Source organism: Motacilla alba, chromosome Z, assembly GCF_015832195.1.
Source record: "Motacilla alba alba isolate MOTALB_02 chromosome Z, Motacilla_alba_V1.0_pri, whole genome shotgun sequence".
Lineage (NCBI taxonomy): Eukaryota > Metazoa > Chordata > Aves > Passeriformes > Motacillidae > Motacilla > Motacilla alba.
In genome coordinates this window covers 12075536-12102482 of record NC_052046.1, presented here as the reverse complement: position 1 = coordinate 12102482, position 26947 = coordinate 12075536, and the positions used below count along the sequence as shown (strand labels likewise).

Sequence of the window (26947 nt, the reverse complement as noted above, 5' to 3'; positions counted from 1 at the left end):
TAACTTAATTAATGCAGATGCCATGTGACATTTTGCCATTTGATTCTAACCACAATGATCAAGACTGAAGCCACAAAATAATTTCTAACAGTCTCTTTGACACTTGTCAAACAACATCCATCATATTCAGTTACACCTGAAGTGAAACTTGAACTTCAAATTGAAATCCTCAATCTTCCTAGTGAATTCAGTTATATTGAGTTTCTCCACAGGAATTATTCTACTCCAAAGAAATACCGGATACAGTAAAATTTTGTCCAAGAATTTTTTTGAAAACAATCGACCAACAACTTTCATGAAATATTATTAAAAATAATTTTAAGTTACAGAACTAAAGTAATACAAACAAAATACATTTATTACCTAGAGGCAGAACAAATATAATATTTACTTCCCAATCTCACTATATTAAGTAGTTACTAAAGATAAAAAAGAATGATATTTAAAGTAAATTAAGGCACTGTAAAACACAAGAGCTAAACAAGCCTCCCAAAATACAGTGTCAAAGATAGACCTCAATACTTACCCATCATTAGAACACGTCAAAAATTCTTCCTTTATCTTTGGATGCCAACAGCCTGAATTAAGCATTGCTGTGTGACCCTAAAGAAATAAACACAGAAGTCTTAAAGGGACTTGTAAGCTGTCTTACAAGGTTTTAAAACTTTTACTCCAAATCCTTCAAGTGGAATCACATGAAAGCTCAGGCACAAATTTGGACCCTTCCAAATTGGATGGATGATTTAACATATTGTATATACTCTATCCATTGCATCCTTACTTGTTTTCATCTCTGAATTAGAAAAACCCTTACTTCCATCTACATTTTTTTTTCCTTTTAGAAACAAGCATAGAATCACACTTCTTTTTCTCTCGGGAGAATCACAGAGAAAGGATGAAACAACAGGCATCCCTACCGTGTCACACAAAGTTTTTCAAGCCACAGAAGAATATCAGAATTAACAGTAACAACAATACTGACACAATACGCCAGTGTCAATCTACCTAAGCCAAAGATCCTGTTGGAGAAAGCTAATTTAACAGAATTTTAGAATCAAGAGGGGTTTAATCTCAGATGAGTTTTTCATAAAATACTGAAGTTGCAAATTGACTACTCAGTTGTTTTCCTTTAAGACAAAAAAACAGAAGGTGAGTGTTTCATTCAAAGTAAGCAACTGCCATTATGATGACTATGAATATAACTACATTACTGGACTATATATTATCCAGCTGGCTTTATTTCTTTGAAGTACAGGCACATGGTCATTGCCTACATTCAAAAAGAAATTTGGAAACCACTCCTTCAATGCTGCAATGGCTTCAGCTTATTTTAAGCACAAATAAGGAAAGAAATACTGAAAAGTTAACAAGGCAATATAACAAGTATTTTAGCATTTTGACTGTTGGACTACAGTATACTGGAATTCTAGACATTTACAAGAGAAAGAAAATCTAAATTATTTTTAAGTAAACTAGAACTAAAGCAGATGTTATTTGATGGTTTTATATATGTATCACCAGCCAAAAGAAATAGTCATCTGACAAGAACAGCTTTAGGCAAAACAGCATTAAGCCTCATAATTTGGCAATATACTTTACAAGACATAAGTAAATCAATTTTATCACCAGTGTAAGCTTTAGATTTTATCATTACTTTTTAGGCTTACGCTATTTAAAAAACTGACCTGAATTTAAATAATCTAGGTAAATAGAAGCATTGTATCAAAGTTTGTGAAGATACAAGGGCAAAGTGGTCAAAACACAACCAACTGTGATTAAAGCACCTCAGAACCATGAATGAACCCTTCTTCATTTGCATTTTTAACTACTATTAAATATACATTTTTGCCTATTAGTCTCACACTCACAGCATGCAAGTAAACAACCTCCAGCCCCTGAGTTTACCTTTGTGTTTGTCATATCCACGATGTACTGGTCTCCCTTTATGCATTCCATTACTGGGAAGCCATCTCTGTCAAGAACTTTTGCCTGAGAGTTACCAGAGACAACGAGAATGACATCTCCTGTGCTGCTATACTGTAAAGACTTGATTTGGTGACTATAAAGAAAGTAAGAAAAAAAAAGGAGAAATAAAACATTTCAGTTAACACTTCTGTAAACTTACACTAAAACGAAAGTGTCAATGGTGAGAAACCATACTGCAGAAACAGACCTATATACACTTCTATAACAGAGAGGCAGGAGGCAGAAAATATTTTGCTAATGGAATAAAGTTTTTTGTTCCACTGTGTGTGTGAATATGTGTGTGTCATGTTCCTTTTAACCACACATAGCTTATCAAACATGTAAAATGCCATTTCTGGCAAACATATTTCTTTAAGAATGCTATTATAACTCCAATGGAAAAACAGTATGTGTCAGATTTAACTACTTAGGGATGAAAATTCTTATTCATCTTCCCAAAAGTAAAATGTGGAATTACAGTAATCTGTAAATTACTATAAAAGGATGCTGTCGTCATACATAAAACTTCATTGTACCTCACATACCAGGATATTAGTCACAGTCAGGATTCTTGCATCTTTTTTTTATGGTCAGGGCTTTAATTTCATCAAACTTTAAGATAAAGTTAAATAGTACCATCAGCCCTGGAAACATGACAACAGATAACCATCTGTCTAGTTTACTATGTCTTAGGTGATGTCTTAGGTGACTTTTCATTTGTTTTAACAGTGTGCTCACATACATGTTCCACTGACTGAGAAAACCTATGGCAGAAACCACGGAATAATAATAACGAGATGACAAAGATGAACTGGAAGTGCAAAGCTGACTGATGAATGAAAAGCCCAATTCCAGCTTCAGCATATTCTTTCAGCATCTTGCATTATGAACAAATTTCATGGCTCTTGCTCTATCTGAAGCAGATATCCCCTTGATTCCCTATACTTCATTATAAGGACAGCAAAGAACGTAAAGCAGTCTATCCACTTCACACCTGCCAGAATTTTTATCCCAGCACATTAATTGTGCAAAGTAACATTACTTTATATAAATACTTCACCTCTGCCTCTAGATTAATCTTAAGTACAGGACCAGAACACATTTGCCAGCTAGATTTGGATTCTCATGGCATCCAAAGTATTCTCGAAGAAATGTCTTCTTATTGCTTAAGAACATTACTATGAGCATTCAAATCCTAGCACCTTTCAGGAAACTACCTTCTAACATTATTTCCCATTAGTGAAGTTATCACTCAGATGACTAAAAAAACCAACTGTGCAACTTCTAACTTAATATTTTAGCATTTCAGCTCTTATACAGTAGTAACTTCACATAATTTTCTCAGCAGTAGCTATTATCTATTAAATCTGTTCTCAAACCATGAGTTACTACATGAAACACTTAAAATATTGTAATACTTACTTTAAAATACTTACTATGATCTTCATTGATCATAGTAATGTAAACTAAGCTTAAGTTTCTTATTCAAAAAATGTCTGGCAAAACTGATTGCATTACAATTCAAAAGCTAAAAATTTCTTCAAGCACCCTATTATGTAATGCCAACTGGCAGCCAAATTGGACTGAGTATTATAAGCTGATTTTTAATAGAAAGGAGACATGCAAATCTGTGAATTTCCAAAATAGATCACAGTCAATGTCGGAATAAACATTCTGATCCTCAAGAGAAAAAAATGAATACTTTCTCAGAAAAGAAGATGTCCAGCTACATTAAGCTCAGAGGAAACACTGAAAGAAATTACAGGAAACCCACAAGAGAAGTAATATCTAAAGTCTAGAATATTCTCTGCAGACAGATGATAAACCTAGACTAAAGAATACATCAGATTCAGTTTTTACAGAACAAACACCTTAGGAATTAAAATTTTTTTCTCAGTTGTACTTCCAAGCTCTCTTGTCCAATCAAAATATTCCTGACCCCACCTGAGTACTGTATACAGAATGAAGTATTCATCAAGTTATATTTCTCATACTCTAATGCTGAAATTGGCAAAATAAAACATCTCCAAAGCACTGGTTCATATTTTGCACTTATCACTGTTAAAGTGTAGGAATAAAAAGTAGGAATAAAAACATTTAAAAACTAGACCAAAAAAACACATATTTTTACTTGATGCATGTCTCATGCATGAAAAGGATCTGACCACTAGGTAATAACAAACAGCTCAGAAGTAAAATCTGATTTCTGAAAGAATCCACAATACATTAAGGCCCACAGAGTCTTCCGGAAAAAAAACCCAACTGTTTTCAGACACCAAAATACTAAAAGTCAAACTACAGGCATTAATACTATTAATACCGCATTGTTCATAATTCAAACAATGTCATCTCATTGCTTCTTAGTTGTTTTCTATCAGCATGTCTGAACAAAGTTTTCTTTTGTCTTAAAATTTCTCCCAGTAAGGAAAAGCAACTGATTTTACAGCAACTACTACAATGGAACATAACCAATAATTTATCAAATCAGTCATGTGAAAATATTACCTTTAGAGAAAAGATTTCCATGATCTTTACCTAAAGAAAAAAAACCTAAACCCATACCTTCTTGACTGTGCAATGTGACTTCTAAAATAATGTCTAAAAATTGCTTCTATAAGTAGAGTGTTTGCAAAGTCGCAGAAGTTATCACTTTTCTGATGTTTACTGGAAAATAACCAAAAGTGAGGATCTAGAAAGGCAGTTCTTTAAGACAACATTTTTGGTTCTTATTAATGTTATAGCAAAAGTCTTGGGAAACTTATAAAAACAGTTCCTTTTAATAGTATTAATCTGAGTAATTTTGGTTTAAAACTGCCATATGAGCATAGCGCTTTGCACCAGTGCTGGTACAGAGAACAGAGCTATGTACATGGGTAGAATCATGACACACAAATATTTCCTACACACATAACAGCTTTCCCTTACACTTCCTTTTGACTTTAACACCAAGGTATGGCTTGAAAGTACTAGCTTTTTGTCAGGCTGGGTTTTGCTTTTTTTAACTTCACATCACAAATCCAAGGAGAAATTAACAAAGTAACCCGATATTATGCTACAAAATGCAGCCTTGACAATACAGAATTGATCTCAGGCTCCTTCATTTTTAAAATGAAATTAAATTTATGGCTCCAGATCTGGATTTCTGCTAACACCTAATGTTTCCATACCAGAACTCCTCAGAATTCTTTGAAATTCAAGTCTGTGAATGCTAATAGCCCTTCAATAATATACTTCATAGTGAAAAAGTAATATAAGAACATGCATACACCTGGACACAAGTTATATAATATTCCACATAGTGTTCACCAGCTTGTCCCAATGTCAGCATGAAAGAACTTGAAGTGAAATCATTTTAACAGACAAAGATATAGTTTTATGTTTAGTTTTATGTTTATTCCAGTTTTATGTTTAGAAAAAGATATAGAAGTTATATTTGGATAATAATTTTGAGCCCCCCAAATTAGTTCATGAGACTTGCATCATAAGTGTAATTTCCAAACTTCACACCTGTCAAGTCTATTTTTAATATTACTTTATGTTTATGTTTTAAGTACTTTATTTATAAATCAATGTACTCAAATCACAAGAATTTCACAAAGCACATTTATATAAAAATACTTGTGAGATGCTTGCAACACACTAAATTAACAGTGTCAAAAATAACAAGTATTTTGAGTTTATATTTTACAATTAGTTTTTTGCTAAAAGGAACTTGCCCATTTATCTGCAAGCTATCCCTGAAATACAGCATTAACATACATTCTACTTGTGGTTTTTATACAATATTTATGTTTTACACCATTATTAGCAAGTACGACTAAATTTGAATGCACTCTTCTGCTAAACTTGAAAATGCTTCATTAAAATAATTTCCTACTGTGGGAGTAGACTGTTAGTTCTTTCCGCTCAAGTTATATCAGAGGAAGGACAATATCAATCATATCCTGCTAACTAATCATGTAAATGAAATCCATGCCAGAAAAATCTGAATGTCACTTTAGATGTGAAAACATTTATTTATTTATTTATTTGTTTGTTTGTTTATTCCTAAGCGGCAAGTTTACTTAATTATGTTTTGAAAGTAAAAGTACCATTTGTCAGCTTATTGTAAGAAGCCAAGGTCTGTCAAAGAGACTGGAATTGCATAATGCCTTAAAGCACACTTTTTATTTTTCCAATTTTTCATACTTCAGACCAACAGTAGAATTCCTTTCTATTTTGCTCCTGTTAAGGCCTAACTTCTTTTCATCTTTCATTATCTAGATTTTTGGCATATCAGTAGTCAGTTATATGCATTCTAGTCTTCCAAACTGATCGAAACTCAGCTGTAGCTTTTTTAAATAGTAATGATTAAAAACAAACATTCTAAGTACTATTTACTTTGTGTATAATATATTTCAATCCCCTTTTTAATCACACAAAAGTACCTTACAAACTGTACCACATAAGCCAGGCATCAGAAAGTACGTTGCTAAAACCATAGTGTTTTATTTTATGCAATATATTTTTCAGAAAGTTCAGTGTACACTACTGTTGAAAGAGTTCTGTATTCCAGTTCTCTGGAATAATTAAATTAACTCACTTCACTTACTTTTTAAATTACCAATGAACAATATGGTTAGTATGGAAAATAACTCTCTAAAAATGCTTCTTGCATTTTCTTTTCAATTTGTATATATAGAAACATAGAAATAAATGTAAATAAGTATATTTTTTCTTTAAGAACGACAGTATTTCACACTACATTGTTATTCAGCGATCACTGCAATGCAAAGGACCAGTGCTTTCTGAAACAGAGGACTTCATGAAAATTAAATAAATCACCCTTCCCTTCAGAAATCCTGGCAGGAACAAGAGGCTCCCTACAAAGGGGTCAATTGTTTCAACTTGCTTCTTCTCTTAATTAGTTTTATGTAAGCAAAATACATATAGAAAGTGTAGTCTAATAATGTCAGTGACAACTATGATAGTCAACTTGTCTTTGAGAGACTCCTTTTCTGATGTGCTATTAACAATTGCATTGGCAAGTGTGAATGTAGCTTGCTAAAAGGCGAAAATATGCAAGTCACTGCAAAAAGTTGGAAAAGAAATAAGCAGCCAAGTTCTTGGGTTCACATTCCTTGGTATTCAAGAGCCTTTTAAGCCAGCTGTCTTACAAGGCTTCTGTGCATTCTACCAGGAGCTCAATATGAAACATTAAGTGCAAAAGGCAGCCTTCATGCCTACCATTCACAAGGCTGAAGTGACCGAAAAGCTTGGAGAGAGGCATCCATTCCAGCAAAATCCCAAAATTTTACATCATAATCATATCCACCAGTTATCAAACGAGCACCTGAAGGATCCAACCCGAGAGCAGAAACCTGTAAAGAGAAAAAAAAATTATAATCATAATCATTCAAGCTTTTTTATTTTTTCCACAATTCTTCAGCGTGTCACCAAAACATAAAATGCTACTAATGCTAAAAAAAACCCCAAACCCAAGCCTCAAACAACACAGAGCACTGGTTTCTTACTAAAATATCTTAGCTATATTTTCATTTTGAAATTTCACTACCTTGAATAAAGTCTTAGTACTTTTGAAGTAGTAGTAAGAATGGAAGTAACAATTATATCGTCTCAATAAACCACTAAAGACAGCTGAGAAAAAAAATAGTTTGCAGTGTTTCCTTCCTAATCATCTCATTGCAAAATGTGGCTAAGTGTTTCTACACTAAGAAAAGGGTATTCTAGACTTCTATCAAAAGTACAAACAATATTTCCAGCAAGATAACAAAATGGTGTTTAACATTCACCAGTATAAGATTCTAAGTTGATTAAAGACAGCTCTTGTGCATATACACATTGCTTAGTTGAATTTCTCTTCTGAGAAAGGAAGAGAATAACATAGAGTATAAACTTGAAATTTTTTTTAAATCACAGATTTTAAAAATATACTACTATAACAAAACAGGTCAAAATAACTTCTTAAAACCAATTTCTTTTATATACAAAACCAGTTTCTCAGAATATCAGAGAGCTAACAGAATATCTGTGGAAAGAATGCTTATGCTTATTATTCTCATCTGTTATTCTCAAATCACAGATCAAGTAAAATGGGAATTTTACTGAAAATCTGTTTTAATTCTCTGTTTGAAGAATGGTAATGTTCTATAGTACAATAAATAGTATTTCATATACTAAAACAAACAGTAGTGGTCAAATCACTACATGGAGAAATAAGGTAGCAGAATGTATTTCACTAGAAATTATAGAAAATAATTATTTAAAATAATTTACCTTCAAAATTATTTCTTTTCCTTTCACATTTGTGAAAATATTATATTTACTACTATGGTTTCAAACATTAATATAAGATTAGCTGCACAATGTGCTAAATTAATATAGATACCAAGAGATTAATTCTCATAAAAATTAAGTAATCTACATAAGACAGTGATGAAAAGTTCTATCAAAAATATAAAACTAGAGTATTTTTGGAATTACTCAAAATTACACCTAATCTGAAATGTTAAAATGCCTGAAGAAGTTTTAATTAAAAGACAAAATTCATATGGAATTCATGCTTATGTTTTAATGGAGCCCATGGGTGAAACCTAGACTATAATCAGCAGATTACTTTTGACAAAAACAAAACAAAACCATGGGTCATGCCACATTTATAAGACAGATAATCATCGCATTGAAAAACCCTTTTCAGTAAGAAGAAAGATGGTCTCCAACGCAATAAAGTAGTAGTACTAGTACTAATAATGATAATGGTAATGATGATGATAATGGTAATGACAATAATAACATTCTATAAAATGTCAGGAAAAGCATTTGAAGAGAAAAACCAGAAAATTCTGAAGGAAAAAGAATTCACCAAGAACATTTGACTTCTACAAAACAATGTGGAAAAAAACCCCAATCAATCAAAAACACTGTATATAGAATAAAAGACAAAAAAACCCTTCATTTCTGAGTGGAAGGTAATGCCTGAGAATAATGTCATGACTACAGATTAGCAAAACCGAATTTCTTTGGGGAAGAAAAGAACTCAGGGCACTACTTTCAGATGTCTAAAACAGTATTAAAAATTCTAGATATGGATGTACAAAAATACCAAGAATTTTACAAAGAAGATGCTTACCTATATGTATCTTCTTTACGCATATTGATGAGAAATACTGACAGGGACAATAATTTAATGGAGACACATTATACAGTAATACTACCAAGAAAAAAAAAAACTTGTCTCAAAGATATATCAGACTACTACTGTACTTTTTTTTCAAAGCTTTAGTATGCACCTATATATACTGTGTAATGAACACTTGTAAAACTTATGTAAACTGTTGAATAGTTCCCACAGAAAATATTTTAAAGCATGGAAACAAGTTCATGAAAAAAGTAACCTACAGAAAACAACTGTCCCAATAAAAACAGCCTGTATAAACAAAATTTATTCTTTAAGATGGACAATTTGCTTCCCTAAAATTTAGATTTCCTTACATGAATTAGTATGGGCTTCTTTTGAGTTTTATTTTTCCAGCGTCATGGAGAAAAAGTTCACTTAGCTATTCCTGATCTTATCAAAGACTCATTTTTAGTCATCCTTTCCTTCAGGTTCCCACTGCTGCTGACCAGCTCTGTGCTGGCCACATTTTAAGCACCACCTCCTAAGGCCGGAACAGGCTATTCCCCAACACTGGAAATCAAGTAGGTGAGGCAGAAACCTGGCTTGGCTGAACAGGAATTTTCTCTTGGAAGTAAGGTAAAAAAGAAAGGTATGTGCCCCGTGGAAGCAAAGCCAGGTGACACAGGAAGACTACAGAGATGCTGCTTACTACTGCAAGGAGAAAATCTCTGTAGCCAAAGCTCAGCTGGAGTTGAAGCTGCCCAGAACCATGGGGGAAAACAAGAACTTTTTTTTCCTCAAGCATATCAATGATTAAAGGCAGTGTAGAAATAATATCAGCCCATTACAGGATAAGGATGCACACTTCACAAAGAGGTCAGAGACAAAGCAGAGATGTTTACAGTTTTCTTTGCCTCTGTCTTCTGACAGGAAGGGTCAAGACTATGACTGTAAAAATTATCAACTCCCAGCCAATCCTGAAATTGAGCACGATCTGCTTCTTCAAGTAGATCCCTACATCAGGCCTGATGAGATCCGTCTGAGAATCCTCAAAGAGCTGGCTGATGTTATTCCAAAGCCTTTCCTGATGACTTTCAGGCAGTTTTGGGAATCTGGAGAGGTCCCAGCTGACTGGAACTGACTAAAGCGGTCCCAGTTTTCAAGAATGGCAAGAAGAAGGACAACGCTGTCATCAGACACCACCAGCATGGCCTCATGACAGGAAAGTCTTGCTTATCAAACCTGATTTCCTTTTAAAACAAGGTGAGCGACCTAGTAAATCAATGCATGCCAGTTGATGTGATCTTTTTGGATATAAGTAAAGCTTTTGATACGATCTCTCACAGAGTCCTTCTAGATGAAATGTATTAGGAAAAGGGCCTTCACCCAGAGGGTGGCTGGGCACTGGAAAAGGCTCCCCATGGAACCTGTCACAGAAGTTGATAGAGTTCAAGAAGTGTCTAGACAATGCTCTTGGGTACATGGTGTGACTCTTGGGAATGGTGCTGCACAGGACCAGGAGGTGAACTTGTTCATCTTTGTGAGTCTTTTTCCAACTCAGAAAAGTCTGATTCTGTAATGCAGACACCTCACAGAATTTCAAATATACAATGCCCTAGTATAGCCAACTGTCTGAAAATAGTACTTTCAAGAAAACAAAAATGTTGCAGAAATTATGATCCCATTCAACAGGCAACTGACTCTTCCTCCATCTAAATGTTATGCTGTAATTCAGAGACATTCACTTGCAGAAATCTTTTAAAATGTGAAATCCCTTATGTGTTTCTAAAAAGAACTTAAATGGAAATTCTGAACCCTAGCCATTGCATTCATGATTTCTGACATACAGAAAAACTGAGCATCTCTGGATTAATCAGAACACTCAAGTGTTCTATTCAGTAACTTTTATATGAGGGAGCAGTTATGAAACTAGATATTATAAAGTACATATTTCATATTCTTTCTCATACCCACCTATATATCAAAAGTACTGTGAGAAATAAAAAAATATATATGAAGTTTCATTGGGAACAGTAATTCCTATTACTGTACAAGCAATACAACTGGGAAGTTAATCAGTGTTCTGGGAAGACTCTCTAGCTTGGGAAATCTTTCCTGAGATTTCTCAGCTGCACAGGAATAGAGTCATCATCAAATCCACATTCACTAGATTGAAGAGGTACAGATGGGATATATAAGCTTAGCTGAAATACAGTACACTGTATGAACATAATGAGAAGACTGTATTAAAAAACATTGGGGCAAAACACCAAAATCAAGATATGAAGTTACTCCCATCTTTATGTGTCTAAGGCCGGGGTAAATGGTTTCACTGTTCTAAAACAAACCAGAAAAAAAAAAACAAACCAAGAAGACAGCTCTTCTACAGAAGAGATTTTTTTTCAATATGTTTAATTTACTGCATCCAGTCTAATCCAACTGTGCTATATATATCCCACATTACAATTCACCTCTGTTCAAGGTGATGACAGATGCATTCTCCTGCAGTCAAAATATCTCAGAAGTCTTCCAGAACTGTAACTTCCACTTTACAAGGCCTTTTAGTTAGAAATAACATGAGCTTACTCTTTAAGAAGCCATGAAAAGATTTACTGGTTTAATATAGAGAAAAATAAATCAAAAAAATTTACCTAGCAAAGTTTGTTAGGACATGTATTCAAGAAACATACTGCAGAAGCAGTTACTGTCACATGTAAAATGGGAAACTGATTTGCACTAGTACACTACTCTGCAAAACCAAGTATCCATAGAAATTAATATGCAAAGCAGTTGCATGCACTGTGTATAGAAAAATCCACTCTACTTCGTTTAGCATTGTGCAATGCATCTTTTACAGGTCAATCAGCACACAAAAACAATTGAATTTTTATTGGAAGACGTGATTATTTCTTTCTCTTCTTAGAAATAGAAATACATAGAGCAAAAAAAAAAGATACTTCCAAGTTCAACTGTGGTTCTTTAAAAGAAATCAAAGGAGCAGTAGTGGGGATAAAACTAGAAAAGATGCAGCCGAAGACAAGGAAGAACAAGATCTCAAGAAATTGAGAATGATGTATAAAAGGCGCTAAAAGACTGAAGTAAAATGAAGTACTTAGCTGCAAAGAAATTGTTGGCAATAACATTCTCCTTTAAATCCATGACCAAAGAAAGGTCTAGATTAGACTCATGTCTACATATTAGGAAGGTCTATTCTAGAAGAAAAACTCTACCAGTTACAGAGAAGATACTTGATGAAAATGAGACTACAGTTGAGTCAAATGGAGCCATATTTAGGCTATTACAAGAAATTGAAGAGGTAGTCATGAAACATACATTCAACTGCACTAAGAAAAGAGACCAACTAAAATAACACATCAAGGAAAAAATTTGCTTCTTGAACTTTAGCTGGTAAGTATTTGTTAACCTATTTCACAGACTGGCACAATTCTAGAAAAGCACGAAGCGTTGAAACTATGTTATCACTTACTGTCTTTGTTCCATGCTGCAGCGTAATTTCATGAGAATCTGGAATTTTCTTGACAGGGTTCTAGAAAAAAAATAAAATTCACCTCTGTGAAAACAGTGCTATCCCCCAAACACACTAATGCAATATATATGTAAAAGTAAGAAGGCTTCCATCACATCAGTTGTAACACAAGGAGAAGAAATGGGAAAATCGTAAACCAGAGACTGATTTCACATTTTTATTTGCATGAGTAGACTCCCAAAAATATGATAAATATTTGTTTTTAAAATATGACACCATCTTAAGACTAAAACATGAAAATATTTTCCTTTTTTTCTCTTTGGAAGCTGTTAGTTCACACAGAAAGAAATGTAATGGAAGTACTCAAGTACCTCTGAGCAACTTTCGACAAAGGTCATGTGAATCGTTACCCTCAACATGCTTCTTTATCTGCACCACTCCAGTTTCCTAAAATAGACACTATCTATTCTCTTGATGCCTGACATCTTTGCTATAATTTTCTGTTGCCAAGTATGATTTTAAAATAATTTTAGGCACATTTTATACTACACATTAAATCTCCATCTCTGCCAATCCCTTCACTATTTTTCGTGCTTCACAGAAACATCTCTATAGCATCAGGTTGATTACCTTCATACTTTGTTTATCTTCTTTATCAGTTCCATCTTTTATTTCTCTGATAAAACTGAAACTTTCATTATCTGGTTTAGCCACACCTACCCTTCTTCTAACTTTACTTAAACTACAAGGGAGCTCACTTAGATTAGACATTATTCTTTACTTTGAGGGTTGTTAGGCACTGGCACAGGTTGCCCAGAGAAGCTGTGGATGTTTCATTCCTGGAAATGTTCCAGGTCATGTTGGATGATAACTCTGAGCAACTCAGTCAAGTGGAAGGTGCTTCTCCCCATGGCAGAGGGGTTGAAATGAGATGGTCATTAAGGGGGGAGGGCATGCAGGCTGTGCATGTGCTTTCATAATTTATCTTCCAGAGCAACCACCTCCTTGCCCACTGAAGCCCAATTGGGAAGCGGCAAGACATCCCCTGCTAAAGGGAAATAGAGAACAAATCCTCTGCTTTCCCATGGGCAGACTTCACTTTTACTTCATTAAGCTGCCTTTATCTCGATCCGTGTGATTTTTTTCCATCTTCCTCTCTTCTCCCGCTACATCCTGTGGAGGATGGGAGTGATAAAGCAGCCTGGTGGGCACCTGGCATACAGCAAAGCTCAGCCCACCACAAGGTAACAGTAAAGGTCTACCAATAACTACACCACTTTACCTAAAAGGTACAGCCCACATGGAACCAAGTGACACTTTCACAGATTCTGTGGTTTAGAAGCTGAGAAGAGGTTGTAACTCAAAATTCCCAAGCGAAGCTGTGATTATGAAAATGAGTTTATTGTTCAACTGACACTATAAAGCACACAGACAAAGGTATAATTATAATACAAATTAAGTTTTCAATGCTCCATCATTCCCTACACTATAAACTGGTATTTGCTGTTCTTGGAATGCAAAAAACTGCTCAACAGCCATTGCCTGCACTTGTCATCCACATTCCATAAAAACTAAAGTGTGAAAAGCAAACAGTTTCTAAGATTCACCCACAACAGCCATCACACTCAATAAAAGATGCACTATTTTTGTGAATCAAAGGCTTTCACAGAAACCACTGCTGCATTCTTACCTTAATCACTGCCAGGTTGCTTTTCTGCATCGGAATATTATAGAGTTCTCAATTTCATGTAACTTATCACAAAGGTAGGTATTGTAAGTCTTTATTGTGTCAGCACTGAATTTAATTTTCAGAAGGTATCTTAACTACTTTGAGAGGTCTTCCAGTAAGTCAAAGAAAAAAGTTTATTTTACTTTTATAAAAATAAAACAAACTTTTTTTAATTGCAAGCTCCCTCAGATGACAATAATTAAATCCGCTTTTTTATGAGAAGAGTGAAGCACTAACATGAAAACATTTTTGCTTTACACCACACTCAAGTTGAACAGTATTCTGGCTACTCATTTTAGGAAAGAAAAACAGACAGGAATATATTCTGCCACCTGATAAATCAAACATTCTGAGCCTAAAAGTCAGACACTTGGCGACTGCTACTGGTGCTAAGCTCTGCAGGGTCCAAGGGATGCCTGACAGCTAAAGTAACTGTTTAGACTATTCAAAACAAAAAATTAAGATAACAACATCCAGGAACGTATCTTGGCATAACATCTTCAAATTAGCTAAATATTTACAAAAAACCAAGGTGGCTTATTCTATTTTAGTTAACCACGAACTTCCTAAATAACTCAGGATAGGATGCTGTATCTCTAATGTGCTACAGCACATGCCTATATGCACACAAGATAATCAGATGCAACTACCAGCACTATGCACTTTTCCAGTTATTACACACCAAAGAATAATGAATGCCATAAAATCCTCTTTTTTTTCACACTTCAAAAGTTATACATAGCTAATAAATTTAGGCTGATTTGAACATCTGGATATCATGTATACTGGAATATTACTGTAAGTGTGAAAAAATTGACAAGATAGAGTTTGCTTGAAGTGTACATGCACTTCCAGGACTACAGCTGTTGCTGGATTTCAGATGATAACTTTATACAAACTGACTATATGATTTCACTAATGCTGTTCTGCAAAACTTGTATAGTGATTAAAACTACAGGAGATAAAATCTTTACAGGATTTCCAGGGTGTTTTGTGTTGTTGCTGTAGTTATTTTCTTTTAAAGCCCACGAGGAAACATAATATTTTAAATTTCTGCTTCAGCAGAAAGAGAGAAAAATAGTTATGGTGTAGACATTTCTCCTAATATTTTTACAAAAGTTTTCAATTCCCTGGCTGACATAAGATTAATATATATTAAATCTGTGAAATAGAGTATTCTACAAGTTCACAGGTTTTTTCTCAAAATGAACAGTCTTACCTTAAACGCAATTTCTGCAAAGGGGGCACTGCAAATCCCAGTCTGCATCACATCTGCAGTATGAAGTTTCAATTTTTTTCAGGGAATTCCAGCCCTAGCTGTGTGTTATACTCCCGTGCCCAACAACAATCTTCTATTTACTGCACCACTGTCAGTAAATATTATGGATTTTTTTTCCCTTGCTCCTTTTGGGAGCTTCGTTATTCTCAAACAATACTCAGAAAACACACCACTAGCAACCAGAGGCTGAAACTAGATTAGTCTCCACACAATGTCTTGAGAAAAATCAAAGACAAAAACAAAAAATCAAATAAACCAAAATTACTCACTTTTTCATGGCACAACCAGAGAAGAGAAAAATCACACATTTATTAAAAGAACCTCTACTGTTCTGTTTCCAGAGGTTTGTATATAAATGGAAATTACATTGTATGAGAGGAGACTTGCAAACTATAGGTAATCTTTCACACATCAGGCCCTTAAAGAAGAACTTTTCTGGGTACCTACAATACTATAATTTACAGAGAAAAACCACTTATTTTTTTTCTCTGTGTTTGCAATTGCCTTCTTTGAGAACTTCAAGATCATATGCTGCCCTGGAAAAAAATCTGGATAACTCCTTTGTTCTCATTTTTCTCCTGAAACACTGGCTTCTTGAAAACTTGAAACTACTATAATCTGTGAGAGCAGAGCTATGGCACAGCATGGAGAAAAAAAAATGAAAAACTACAGCTGCTTGAAAAAAAAGGTGAGCACTTTCCCTGTCTTGAGCAAGAGAAAAGGTTAAAGCTGGTTTGGCTGCTCCCTGCTTTAAATATCTTTAAGAGAGCCTTTAAATTGATCAGGGAGCTGGAGCACTTCTCTTGTGAGGACAGGCTGGGAGCATTGCTCAGCCTGGAAAAGAGAAGGCCCTGGGGAAACATTATTCCTGTATCTGAAGGGGCCTCAAATAAGCTGGAGGTCCCCCACACCACATGAACATGTAGCATCAGGACAAAGGGGAATAGGTTTAAACTGAGAAAGAGGGTAGGTTTAGGTTAGATATTACAAAGAAATTCTCTACTGTGAGGGTGGCGAGGTATTAGCACAGGTTGCTGAGAGAAGCTGTGGATGCTGCATCCCTGAAGTTTTTAAGACCAAGCCTGGATGGGGCTCTCAGCAATCTGATTTAGTTGCAGGGACATTGGAATGAGATGATCTTTAAGGTCCCTTTCAATCCAAACCATTCAATAATTCTAAGTGATTCTACTATACTAAAAACCTCCTTCTGCTCCAAGTGTACACACACCCTGCTCTTTCGGGTCTCTGGTATGACATACTCCATGGGGAAGATGCTGTCTGTTCATGGGCAGGAATGATGAGAAGGGGGCAAGAGCTACACTTCACAGATATTTCTCCATTTCTGGTGAAAATACAGGTTTTGCAGAACAAGTATCACAGAGATGGTCTGACACAGATGATTACTGCCTTATTTGAAGATGGACGGAAATGACTGGAATACTAAATGGGCAGCAAGAATAGCTGGTGGAAGTGGAAAGAGAACAACAAACCTTAGCAACAAACAGTAATAAAAGTACCACCATCTACTTGAGAACTTAATTCCTCACAAAAAAGGTCCTGTTATAGAATGTCGTGTTTGAATTATTCAAATCTCAGGCCTTTTGGCAATTAAGAAAAAAGGACTTCCTATTTTTGTGCCTTCTGTTTAAATACATAATGTTCATGTTTTCTTGCAAGTTTTTTTAAAGCTTAAAAATTACTGAGTTGCATGGAAAAGCAAACGTCACACTGATGAGGGGCAAGGCGAGTAGAACAGGAAAATCTGAGACCCTTTGTAAGACTTTTATTTTTTACACCAGCATACAGATTGACAGTGCTGAAATCTGCCTTGTGACCAGATACTAGCAAATTTATCCCTCTACTATTTTCTTCACAAAGCATTCAAAATAGTAAGTGCAATTAAGAAAGTCAATCAAGACGACAGGAAAGAGTTAAAAAGAGAAATGTAGTATCTTCTCATAAAAATGTTCATACTGTTAAATTATGTTACATATTGAAAGAGAAAGCTCTTAAAATGTTTTTAGGACAAAAATATGGGCAGACAACTTATTAACAAACACAACAGAAAGGATGGGATATCTGACGCAGTAATTCCCTGAGCAGACAGTTACAACAGCACAAGCTCTTCACAAAACCATGGAATGGTAAGTGTTGGAAGGGACCTCTGGAGATCATCCAGTCCAACCCTCCTGCTAAGGCAGGGTCACTTGGAGCAAGTAACACAGGAATTCAGCCAGGTGGGTTTTGAATATCTACAGAGAGGGAGACTCCATAGACAGCCTGTAATGTTTAAACAGATAAAATACCACAGAAAAACAGTGAATTCTGGAGAAAAGCCACTGTTTATCATGACCACCAAAGAAATCTGGTCCAAGTGCTGTTGTATCCAGGCACAACCATATGTTAATATGAATAGCAGAAGGCTTCAACTCATGCTTGCTGTTGCTTGTCTGTATCAAAAAGTCTTTGGTTTACAGGTCAAGTATTCTCTCTCACACATCACTTAAAATACAACCTAAATTCTTTTTTTTCAGTGTAAAGAAGTTCTAGAAGTCCATAAAACTTCACAGGAGGACACTTGCATAACCTTCTTACATTGGAATTAGCAGTTTTTTCCTTTCAACAAAAAAGCAGTTTTTTCCTTTCTACCTCACATCCAACTTCAATATGCAAGTAAAGGAAATTAGAGACTATTTTGGTGATGATGAATAGAGAGACCAGAACCCTGTTCTGTTCTTCAATATTAAGTCTCAAACATTATTTGAAGAAAGATAAAAGGAGGTTAAGGGGAGTATCTCACAAATCTGGAAGAAAACATCCCTCATTCCTCTTTTCAAACTAGATAAATGTTTTCAGCTGTTAGGCACCCAGATGAATTTTCCATGACAGCAGTGAAAGGTGAAGGCAGTAGTAAGTGTTCTAATTTTTTTCTGTTCTTTTTTAAACCCATTTTTCAAACAAACACACAGTAATGTCATGTTTTGTTCCACAATAATGCACTGATTAAAACCACACTACTTACAAAATGGGCAGGTTTACCGAATCACAATTTTTCACTCTTTTCCTCTGTAAATTAAACTGAAAATAAACGTGCAAGAAGTACACTAAGGTTGCACAAGCAAACACTCAAGAGAAAGATGAAGTATGAAAAACTACAATATGAGAGATGGGCAAGATGCTGTTCTACAGCAACAGGAAAATGTAAATTTTTTTGGATTTACAGGAGTGCATTACCCACAAACTTCCATGCAGAAGGAAGCATACAGATTTGAAAGGACATTTCAACAACTTTTAATTTCCTCTCTTTTAGGTGTTACAATTGACAGATGTATTCTTATGCAAACTTGCATGTTATTAAACTCAGCTTGGCCCTGATTCATATAATCTGAGTTTCTAAATGTGATGCATCTAAATATGGAAACAACTTTCTTCAGACTTCCTATACAGCCTTCAAAAATAAGTAAATAACTAAAGAAGAATCAGTGTACAAAAAACCAAAATTATTTTGAAACCTCTCCTCTTCAAGAATTATTCAGGAGAGCGCAAAACATCTGAATTCCTAGCATAGGTGCCTTGATTAAATTGGATGAATCAGGGCACGTGTGTCTGTATTATTTAAATTCCAGGTCGGAAGACAAAGGAAAACATTCCGGAAAACAGGAGGATGCATGCAAACACTGGCATGTATTATCTTGGCTGGCATTCCTACAAAATACCCAAAATATCCATTATTCATGGAAAAACATAGATAACTATAACTGCATGATAAAGGCAGAAAACCTTCAAAATTAACAGAAATATCAGAAAGGGGCTACAAAATTATATTGTTCCCAGTTTCCAGCCTTTAATTTAGGTAAGTCAAAACAGCACAGAATATTTACATCTTGAATTTTAAGTATAGGAAGATCAAGGAGATGTTATTCTTTTCTTTAGTGAACTAAGAGATATTGCTTCAGCGTGCACTCAAGAATTAAAAGGTGCTTTAAATAGATGATCTTCCTTTCAAATACCAACAGGAAGTAAATTTAATTATTCAACATGGAAATAGTACTGTGGCTAGTTTCTCCCAACATCATCTAATTCACAGATTAGTGTCATTTTTCTCTTATGATCTGAACCTAAGTGTTTTGTCAGGTTTGACCAGCAAGGAAAAAGACCTTAGATTAAATCTTTATTCCAACATGACTTCCTAAAAGTAACAAATTTCTATTGTTATTATAGGACAGATACAACATATTTTATTAGAAGTTGAGTCAAATGGTAACTCAGAGACTGTGCCATGACACAACAGGTAACATCAATTAGCTCTCCCCTTCCCTTTCATGCTACTTACCAGCATATCCCTTTCTGAAAAGACTCCAATGGCTCAGCAGTTTAGAAAAGGTATTACAAATACAATCTCAGCATGTTTGCAAGAACCATTTTTAGAGATAAACATCATACTTCTGAAGTACAGCAAAAAGCCTGCTTGATCTGTCTTCTGGGGGCTACCTTTAGACACATTTCAGGAGGTGGCTATTTTTCATCTAGATTCCAAAATCTCATTCAGATAAATTTCTAAATTTGTAACAAGCCTTTGATTCATGAAGTCATGGTTTATATCAAATTAATGATTATGACCAGGGAATTGTTCTCACAATGTATACCAAAGAAATTCTATTGAGCCTTTTCTAGAACAAGTCAAAATCATTGATAAAACTGAATTAAATCTAAAATTGCCTGGAGTCATTCAAGTTTCCTCTGCAGTTTCTGGGAGACAAGTTTACTTAAGCTGAGTATTCCAGTTACATTCCATTCATATAACCACCTACCTGCTTCATCTTTATCTTCTCAGCTTCAAATGGGTATAAATATAAATACTTCAAATTTGCTGAAACTATATGTACAACTGCCACATACTACCAAAAAGCACCCATGTTCAGTCAAGCCACTGTTTTACTACAATAAAAAAACACAAAACATTACTGCTACCTGCCATGTTAGGAATGAAAAAAATCTCTAGCATTTTCAGTCAGGCATAGCCTTTATTAAGGTTATTCTTTAGAGCTGAATAGAGCACTTTGTTTTAACATAATGAATACTTCCATCTACTCTGCAACAGTGAGAAAACTCACACAACCATAGCTCAGCTGACAATGAGGAGAAACAAAACAAACTCTGAAAGCTCTGTTCAGGTTGGTAGATTTCCAAACCATAGCTTAATTATGAAATCAGAAAGGACAAATAATTGTGAACTTTTAAGTCTTTGGAGTAAAAGTGCCAAATGCTTAGTTCAGATGGGAACAGGCATTCACATATTTTACATTCAGCTTGTGTATAATTTTGTATCACAGAGTCTATGTGGGATTTCTACCACAAGAAATATGCCATAAATGACACCCATTAAAGAATCCAAAACCAAAACACAGGATGTACAACCAGACCGAACTTAACATTTGTTAATGCATAACATTTTTCAGCCCGCTAGCCAGTTCACTTAATTATTTACATTAAACCTGCTCCAAAACATCTTTTATCTAAACTACACAGACACTTTATCATTACCACCATTTGGCAAACTTTAGGGAATAGAGAGCATGAAGTTCTTTCACCTGACTCACCAAGATAAACCATGAACACTTAGATGTTTTTCACTCTTTGAAATAGCTTCACTGTTCTCTAGATTTAACTGCTGTCAAAATAGAAGTACTTATGAAGTATCTTACAATTCAAAAATACGTACAAAGTTAAACAAGTTTTTTCAAAAAATATTCCTCCCCTCTATATACTTAAAAAGTCAAAAATACTACTAAGCCTTTGCAAGTCATGCAGCAAAACCCCATTTCAGTTACATGTACTTCTATGGAAATACATTAAAATTACATATGCAGTACAATAAGTATTAAAGCTTCTTTTGAAAGTTGTGTAACCACTGAAATTAAGTTCATCAACAGCAATACCATCCTGGGCTCCTCAAAACTTAAAAAAACCATGCAACCAATATATAATCAATATTTGGAATTGCTATCTAAAATAGACATGGTATTACTACAACTGAAATAAAATCCATTTTTCCTCTTATCAGAAAAGAGCCTTATTTAAAGAGCTCATTTTAAGACTTCTGATGAACATGTTAGCATTAAATTTCATAATCAGGATAATACAACCTCTATACCAGTGTAATGGCAACCTAATTAGCAAGCCACCTCTTTTAAACTGTGTTTTAATGACCAAAATTAAAACAATACACCATTGGTGTAGACCAATCCTTCACCTTTAACTGTGCAATTTATTTGACTTCTACGTACCTCAGTTTCCTCATCTGAAAAAATGGGAATAAATAACACCCATTTCAAGGAATCTGCTATAAGGTTTTCAGCAATGATGGTGAAGTTTTTCACATTTCCTAGGGGTCCTGTTTGTCTTAGCAAACACACTACCTTCAGCAAACTAAACCACTACAGCTCAAGAGAGAATGTCCACAGACTCCACTTTTCAACAGTTCTACAGCTGTTACTGTGAAACACATTCATTCAAAAGTTTACTTCAGGATCTTGAGAAACAGAAATTCATGTGTAACAACACACCTAGTGACAATGACTGCAGTTGTCCACAAACTTACCAAATAATTAGAGTAAGGAATTAAAAAGTATATGTGTGTGTCTGTCTCTCTCTGTGTGTGTGTGTGTGTGTGTGTGTGTGTGTCAGCTAGTCTTGTAAAGAAGATCTGCAACCCAGAGTGAAGGTAGGGGGACAAGGGTTAAAAATTACAGTATGTCTCTGTTACTGCAGGAAGGAAGAACAATTTCCTATGTAGCTTCCACAGCTGGTTCCAATTCCATTACTGTTTCGATTACTAATTCTCCCATGCCACCCATAAATTACCTTCAAAACATTAACATTTAAGCTCTCTTATGGCAGCACAATTTTATGTAATGCGACATGAGGATAAATTGCTAAGTGACTTTATGAATCTAGAAAAAGGAAAAGATACATTTATATTGCATGGACTTGAGGTCCATGCTTGGTAGAAACACACCTTCCTTCATGCTTCACTAAGGTATATTCTTTTATCTAAAGCTTATGGCAGAAGAAAGCAGTGCATTAGGGCCAGATTACTTACTTCATATTGCTAAAATGGTTGTAATACCCAACAACATTGCAATAATTTTTAAGATGTTCAGGGAAGTACTAAGCACTAGGTTACAAATGGTAAGCAGTGTGAGTATTCTGGCTTTATTTGGAAACATAAAGCAAATAATTGTAAAATGTTGTGTGCAACAATTATGGAACATGCTTGTCTTCTCCGCATTTATATGGTGTATTTTATTACAGTACCTATATATGTTGAAATCCCTCCAGCATATTGTATCAAAAATACTGATTTCCATACATGTAATGTAGTCTGAAAATTCCAAATGATTACAATTAAACCTGGCAGGACACACAACTAGACAGAAAGTCACTGATTTCTACAAAGCAATCACACTTAACTGTTCAGTATGGCTCAGCTCTGAGTTACACAGGAAAACAACAAAGACCTCAACACAGCTTTCAGTGTAATGTCACCCATGTTAAATACAACATTTATTATAGTCATTCCTTAAGGAGCCTGAAGTACATGAGTACACAGAAGCAATGCTTTCACTTTTTAACCCAGACTAAGATAAAGATCCCTTGTCTCGACAACATGAACTGTTGTGCACAGAAAAAGAACACAAAAAGTCAACATCATACCTTCCTGAAATGCCTCATTTCAGATTTTTACTGACATTATTTAAGATCTCATACATCTTTTTCTAACATATAAAAAATGTAGATTAGATACAACCTATGATATCTCTCCTTATTCAATACGTTTCTTGATCTTCACAAGGAGTTGCTGATAATACTCCATACTATACAAAGATTACTTGAGTTACAGGAAAAATCTTCCTTTTACAATCTAAAGTTTAAGTTTGGATTATATGATTCAAACAAAATTGCTATTACTTGTGTATATAATAAACTTGTTAACCTATCTGAAATGCATTAACAACAATATGCTTCTTCAACTTGATCATAACAGACAGTTACCATTTTTAGTTCATACCAATCTAGTACAAAGATGGCAACTTCAGATATTCAGATGAAACTCTACAATTACTTTTTTTGGAAGAGTCAGGAAAGAAAAGCAGAGTCCATAGATATAAAGAACTCCAGATTCCAGACCATGTATCTACTACATATCTGCTGTAAAATTTTCAATATGACAATTGCTTTTGTGCTGGTATGTTTTAAATAGGATAAAATGTCCCACCTTGCAGGGGTGCTATGCTGATACTCCAGTAAGTATAGTATCTTTGTTCACTGAGCCACTCAGATTCCACTAGGACAGAAATCATTATTAATGCCAATTACTTACAAACAATCATGGCACAGTTAAAGTTGACACAGACCTGTAAAGGTCATCTAGTTCAATGCCCCTGCAATGAACAAGGATATATTCAACTAGATCACATTGCACAGATCTCTGCTCAACCTGGACTTGAATTTTGTTTCCAGGGCTGAGGCATGTACCATCTCTCTCTGGGTAACCTGTTCCAGTGTTTTACAGGCCACAGCATAAAAAACCTTGTGTCTAAGCTAAATCAACCCTCTTTCAGCTCAATGCCATGAACCCTTGCTCACTAACTACAGACCCTGCTAAGATGTTTGTCCCCATCTTTCTTGTGGGCCTCCTTTAGGTACTGAAAGGCTACAGTAACATATCCTCACTGTCTTCTCTTCTTCAGGTCCCAATTCTCTCAGCCTTTTCATCACATGAGAGGTGCTGCAGCCCTCTGAGCATCTTTGTGGCCCTTCTCTGGACTCACTCTGAAAGGTCCCTGTCCTTCTATTTTATGTTGGGGGCTCAGAGCTGGATGCAGTGCTCCAGGTAGATCTCACCAGAGCAGAGCAGAGGGACAGAATCCCCTCCCTCCCCTGCTGTCCATGGGGCTATGGATGCAGCCCAGGCTTTTGGGGCTGCAAGCACACATTGCCAGGTCATTTCCAGCTTTTCATTCCCAAGTTCTTCTTGGCAGGCTTGCTCTCCATGCCTTTGTCCTCCAGGGATGTAAAAACAAACAAAAAACCTCCACAAAAAGGGGGGAAAATAACGAGCTTTGTGTATAATGCTTATGTTACAAGTGCAGTCTTGATGTTGAGAAAACAGATCAGAGGTATTTCACACCTCCTGGCTGACTGATTGGTGAGGTTCCTAGGGAATGCATGATTCCATAACTACCTTTTCCATTAAAAAAAGCAAGCTCTATCTATGAAAATCCTCTAGCTGATCTTCCCCTGCAATAAGCAAATCCAACATGCTATTCTATTGAAAAAGAAACAAAACAAAATACACCAAAAACGTGTGTTAGAGAAGCACAGAACTTATAAACACTTACTGGCTTTTCACAGGAAAAGCTGAAGTGGTGGGCAGGAACATATGACACATAAAATAACCTGAATCAAATGCAGTCCAAGATTTTTTGCTCATATTTGTTCAAATTCCCCATTATGGACATATTCCAGACAACTCATAAGGAAGCCAAAACAAGGATTCCCAATTTTGCATAGTCGCTGCAATTGGGCAGAATTAAACTCCTGTTTCTGGAATTCATCCTGTAAGCCCAAATTCTTCACATTAACCTCATGTTTGACATCCCCCTTCAATGTGTGATCCACTAAATGACATGGTTTAGCTCTGAAACTAATGCTATCTCACATAACACCTACTGCTGTCCCAGACTTGACTGTTTCCCAAGCCTCTTAAGACCTTATATTTCACCTCTTGGGAGCGACACAAAATGGACAGTAGATATGCTTCCAAAACAAACTGTTTCACAGTGAGTTTTTCAACGCCATTATTGTGTTTACAGAAAAATTGCAAAGTACAGACCATTTGAAGGCACTTTTCTTTATACACTTGCTTTCAGAAATTACCTGGCCTTCCATATCACACATTTCAGATACTCTGGATTCTCAGTTCATTTAGCTACCACAAGTAACATCCAGTCTGAGACAGCAAAAATGGATGTCTGTGTACAGAATGACGGCAACCCCTTGTCTTTAGGTTCCTCTCATGAGATCTGATAAACCACTACAGAAAGGGAGCAACTGCCTTCATTTTATTTAGTGAGTAAAATTACAGAGTTTAGTATTCACTACATGAATAAATTCTTTCAGAAATTACAGTGTAGGACAATCTACTGAAAGAGAGAAAAACCTTTTAAAATGCAGAAACCCTGACACTGGGTAAATTCTTCCTACCTGTGAACCACTTACCCTTAAAATTTCAGTGTAATACAGAATTAAGGAAATGGAGAAAGCAAAAGAATTCTGCTTTTAAAGCAAAATCATCAATTTGAGACAAACAGGTACAAAAACTATTAAAACCCAATAAATCACTCATGCATTCTGAAATCCTCACAGTCACTATGACATTGAACAATTCCAGTAGCATGGACCATAGGTAAAGGAATAAGCTAGAAAGAGTGAGCAAATACATATAAATAGATTTTTGCAGCTGGTTGTGGATATCAAGGACTTACAAGTGTCTATTAATACTGACAGGGACTGGCCAGATAGAAATTGCACTACTAAAATTTTGCACAATAAAGGGAGTGGAAGAATTCTGGCTAAAACAGTGGAATTTTTCATAAGGTTATGTATTTGCTCCAAATGATATTTACTGTTCCAGTCTCCACAAACTTGCACTTAAAGAACTCAACCAATAAGCTATAATATGAACTGCACACAATTGAACCCATCCACCCTGAAGGATGAAAGACCTGAGATGACCTTCTTAGAACTTGCAATTACAACAAGGTATGGCATGTTAAGCCTCATGCTTACACAGTAAGCCCTTCTCACTGTAAAAGTGCCAAGCTGAGAGATTACTGTCAGTGTGCCTCCTGCATGCCTTTTTAGCTAGAAGAATGGCACACAGCAAGGTCAAGCAGTGTATTGTCAGGGGCTGCCACACAGTATTTTCAAAGCACCAATAAAATCTAAAGCTGGGTTGTTTTCTTTGATGAAAGATGAGCTGTTACAGATTAAAGATAAATTAAATATTATTTATTCAACTTATTTCAAATAGAAACATTCTGCACATTTGGATTCTCATCAGCTCCTGGCCTGCAAGACAAACTTCCTAACACAGAAAGCCTAAACCTACCAATGATCTTTCTCTAAGATGATCTGTGGCTCAATCACTCATGATTTAATTTTCTTTATCTACAAAAACTTCAATACCTACAAGGAGCTTTGAACCAAAACCAAAGAAGTTCTAGGAAGTTTCAGTTACTGAGAAATTGTCCTGCTCAATTTAGTTCTGAAAATGAGCCAACTACCTTAGTAGCTATGTAATCA

General features: G+C 35.2%; 1 protein-coding gene across 1 annotated transcript in view; it reads right to left on the bottom strand.

The window, feature by feature from the left end:
* WDR70 (WD repeat domain 70) overlaps positions 1 to 26947 on the bottom strand; it is a 126940-nt gene that overhangs the window by 82758 nt on the left and 17235 nt on the right. Inside the window, exons 6-9 of the mRNA XM_038123454.1 lie at positions 12570 to 12629; positions 7192 to 7325; positions 1906 to 2059; positions 527 to 603 (exon numbers count right to left, since the gene is read on the bottom strand). Coding sequence (XP_037979382.1) covers positions 527 to 603; positions 1906 to 2059; positions 7192 to 7325; positions 12570 to 12629 — 425 coding nt within the window. The remainder of the gene's footprint in view (positions 1 to 526; positions 604 to 1905; positions 2060 to 7191; positions 7326 to 12569; positions 12630 to 26947) is intronic.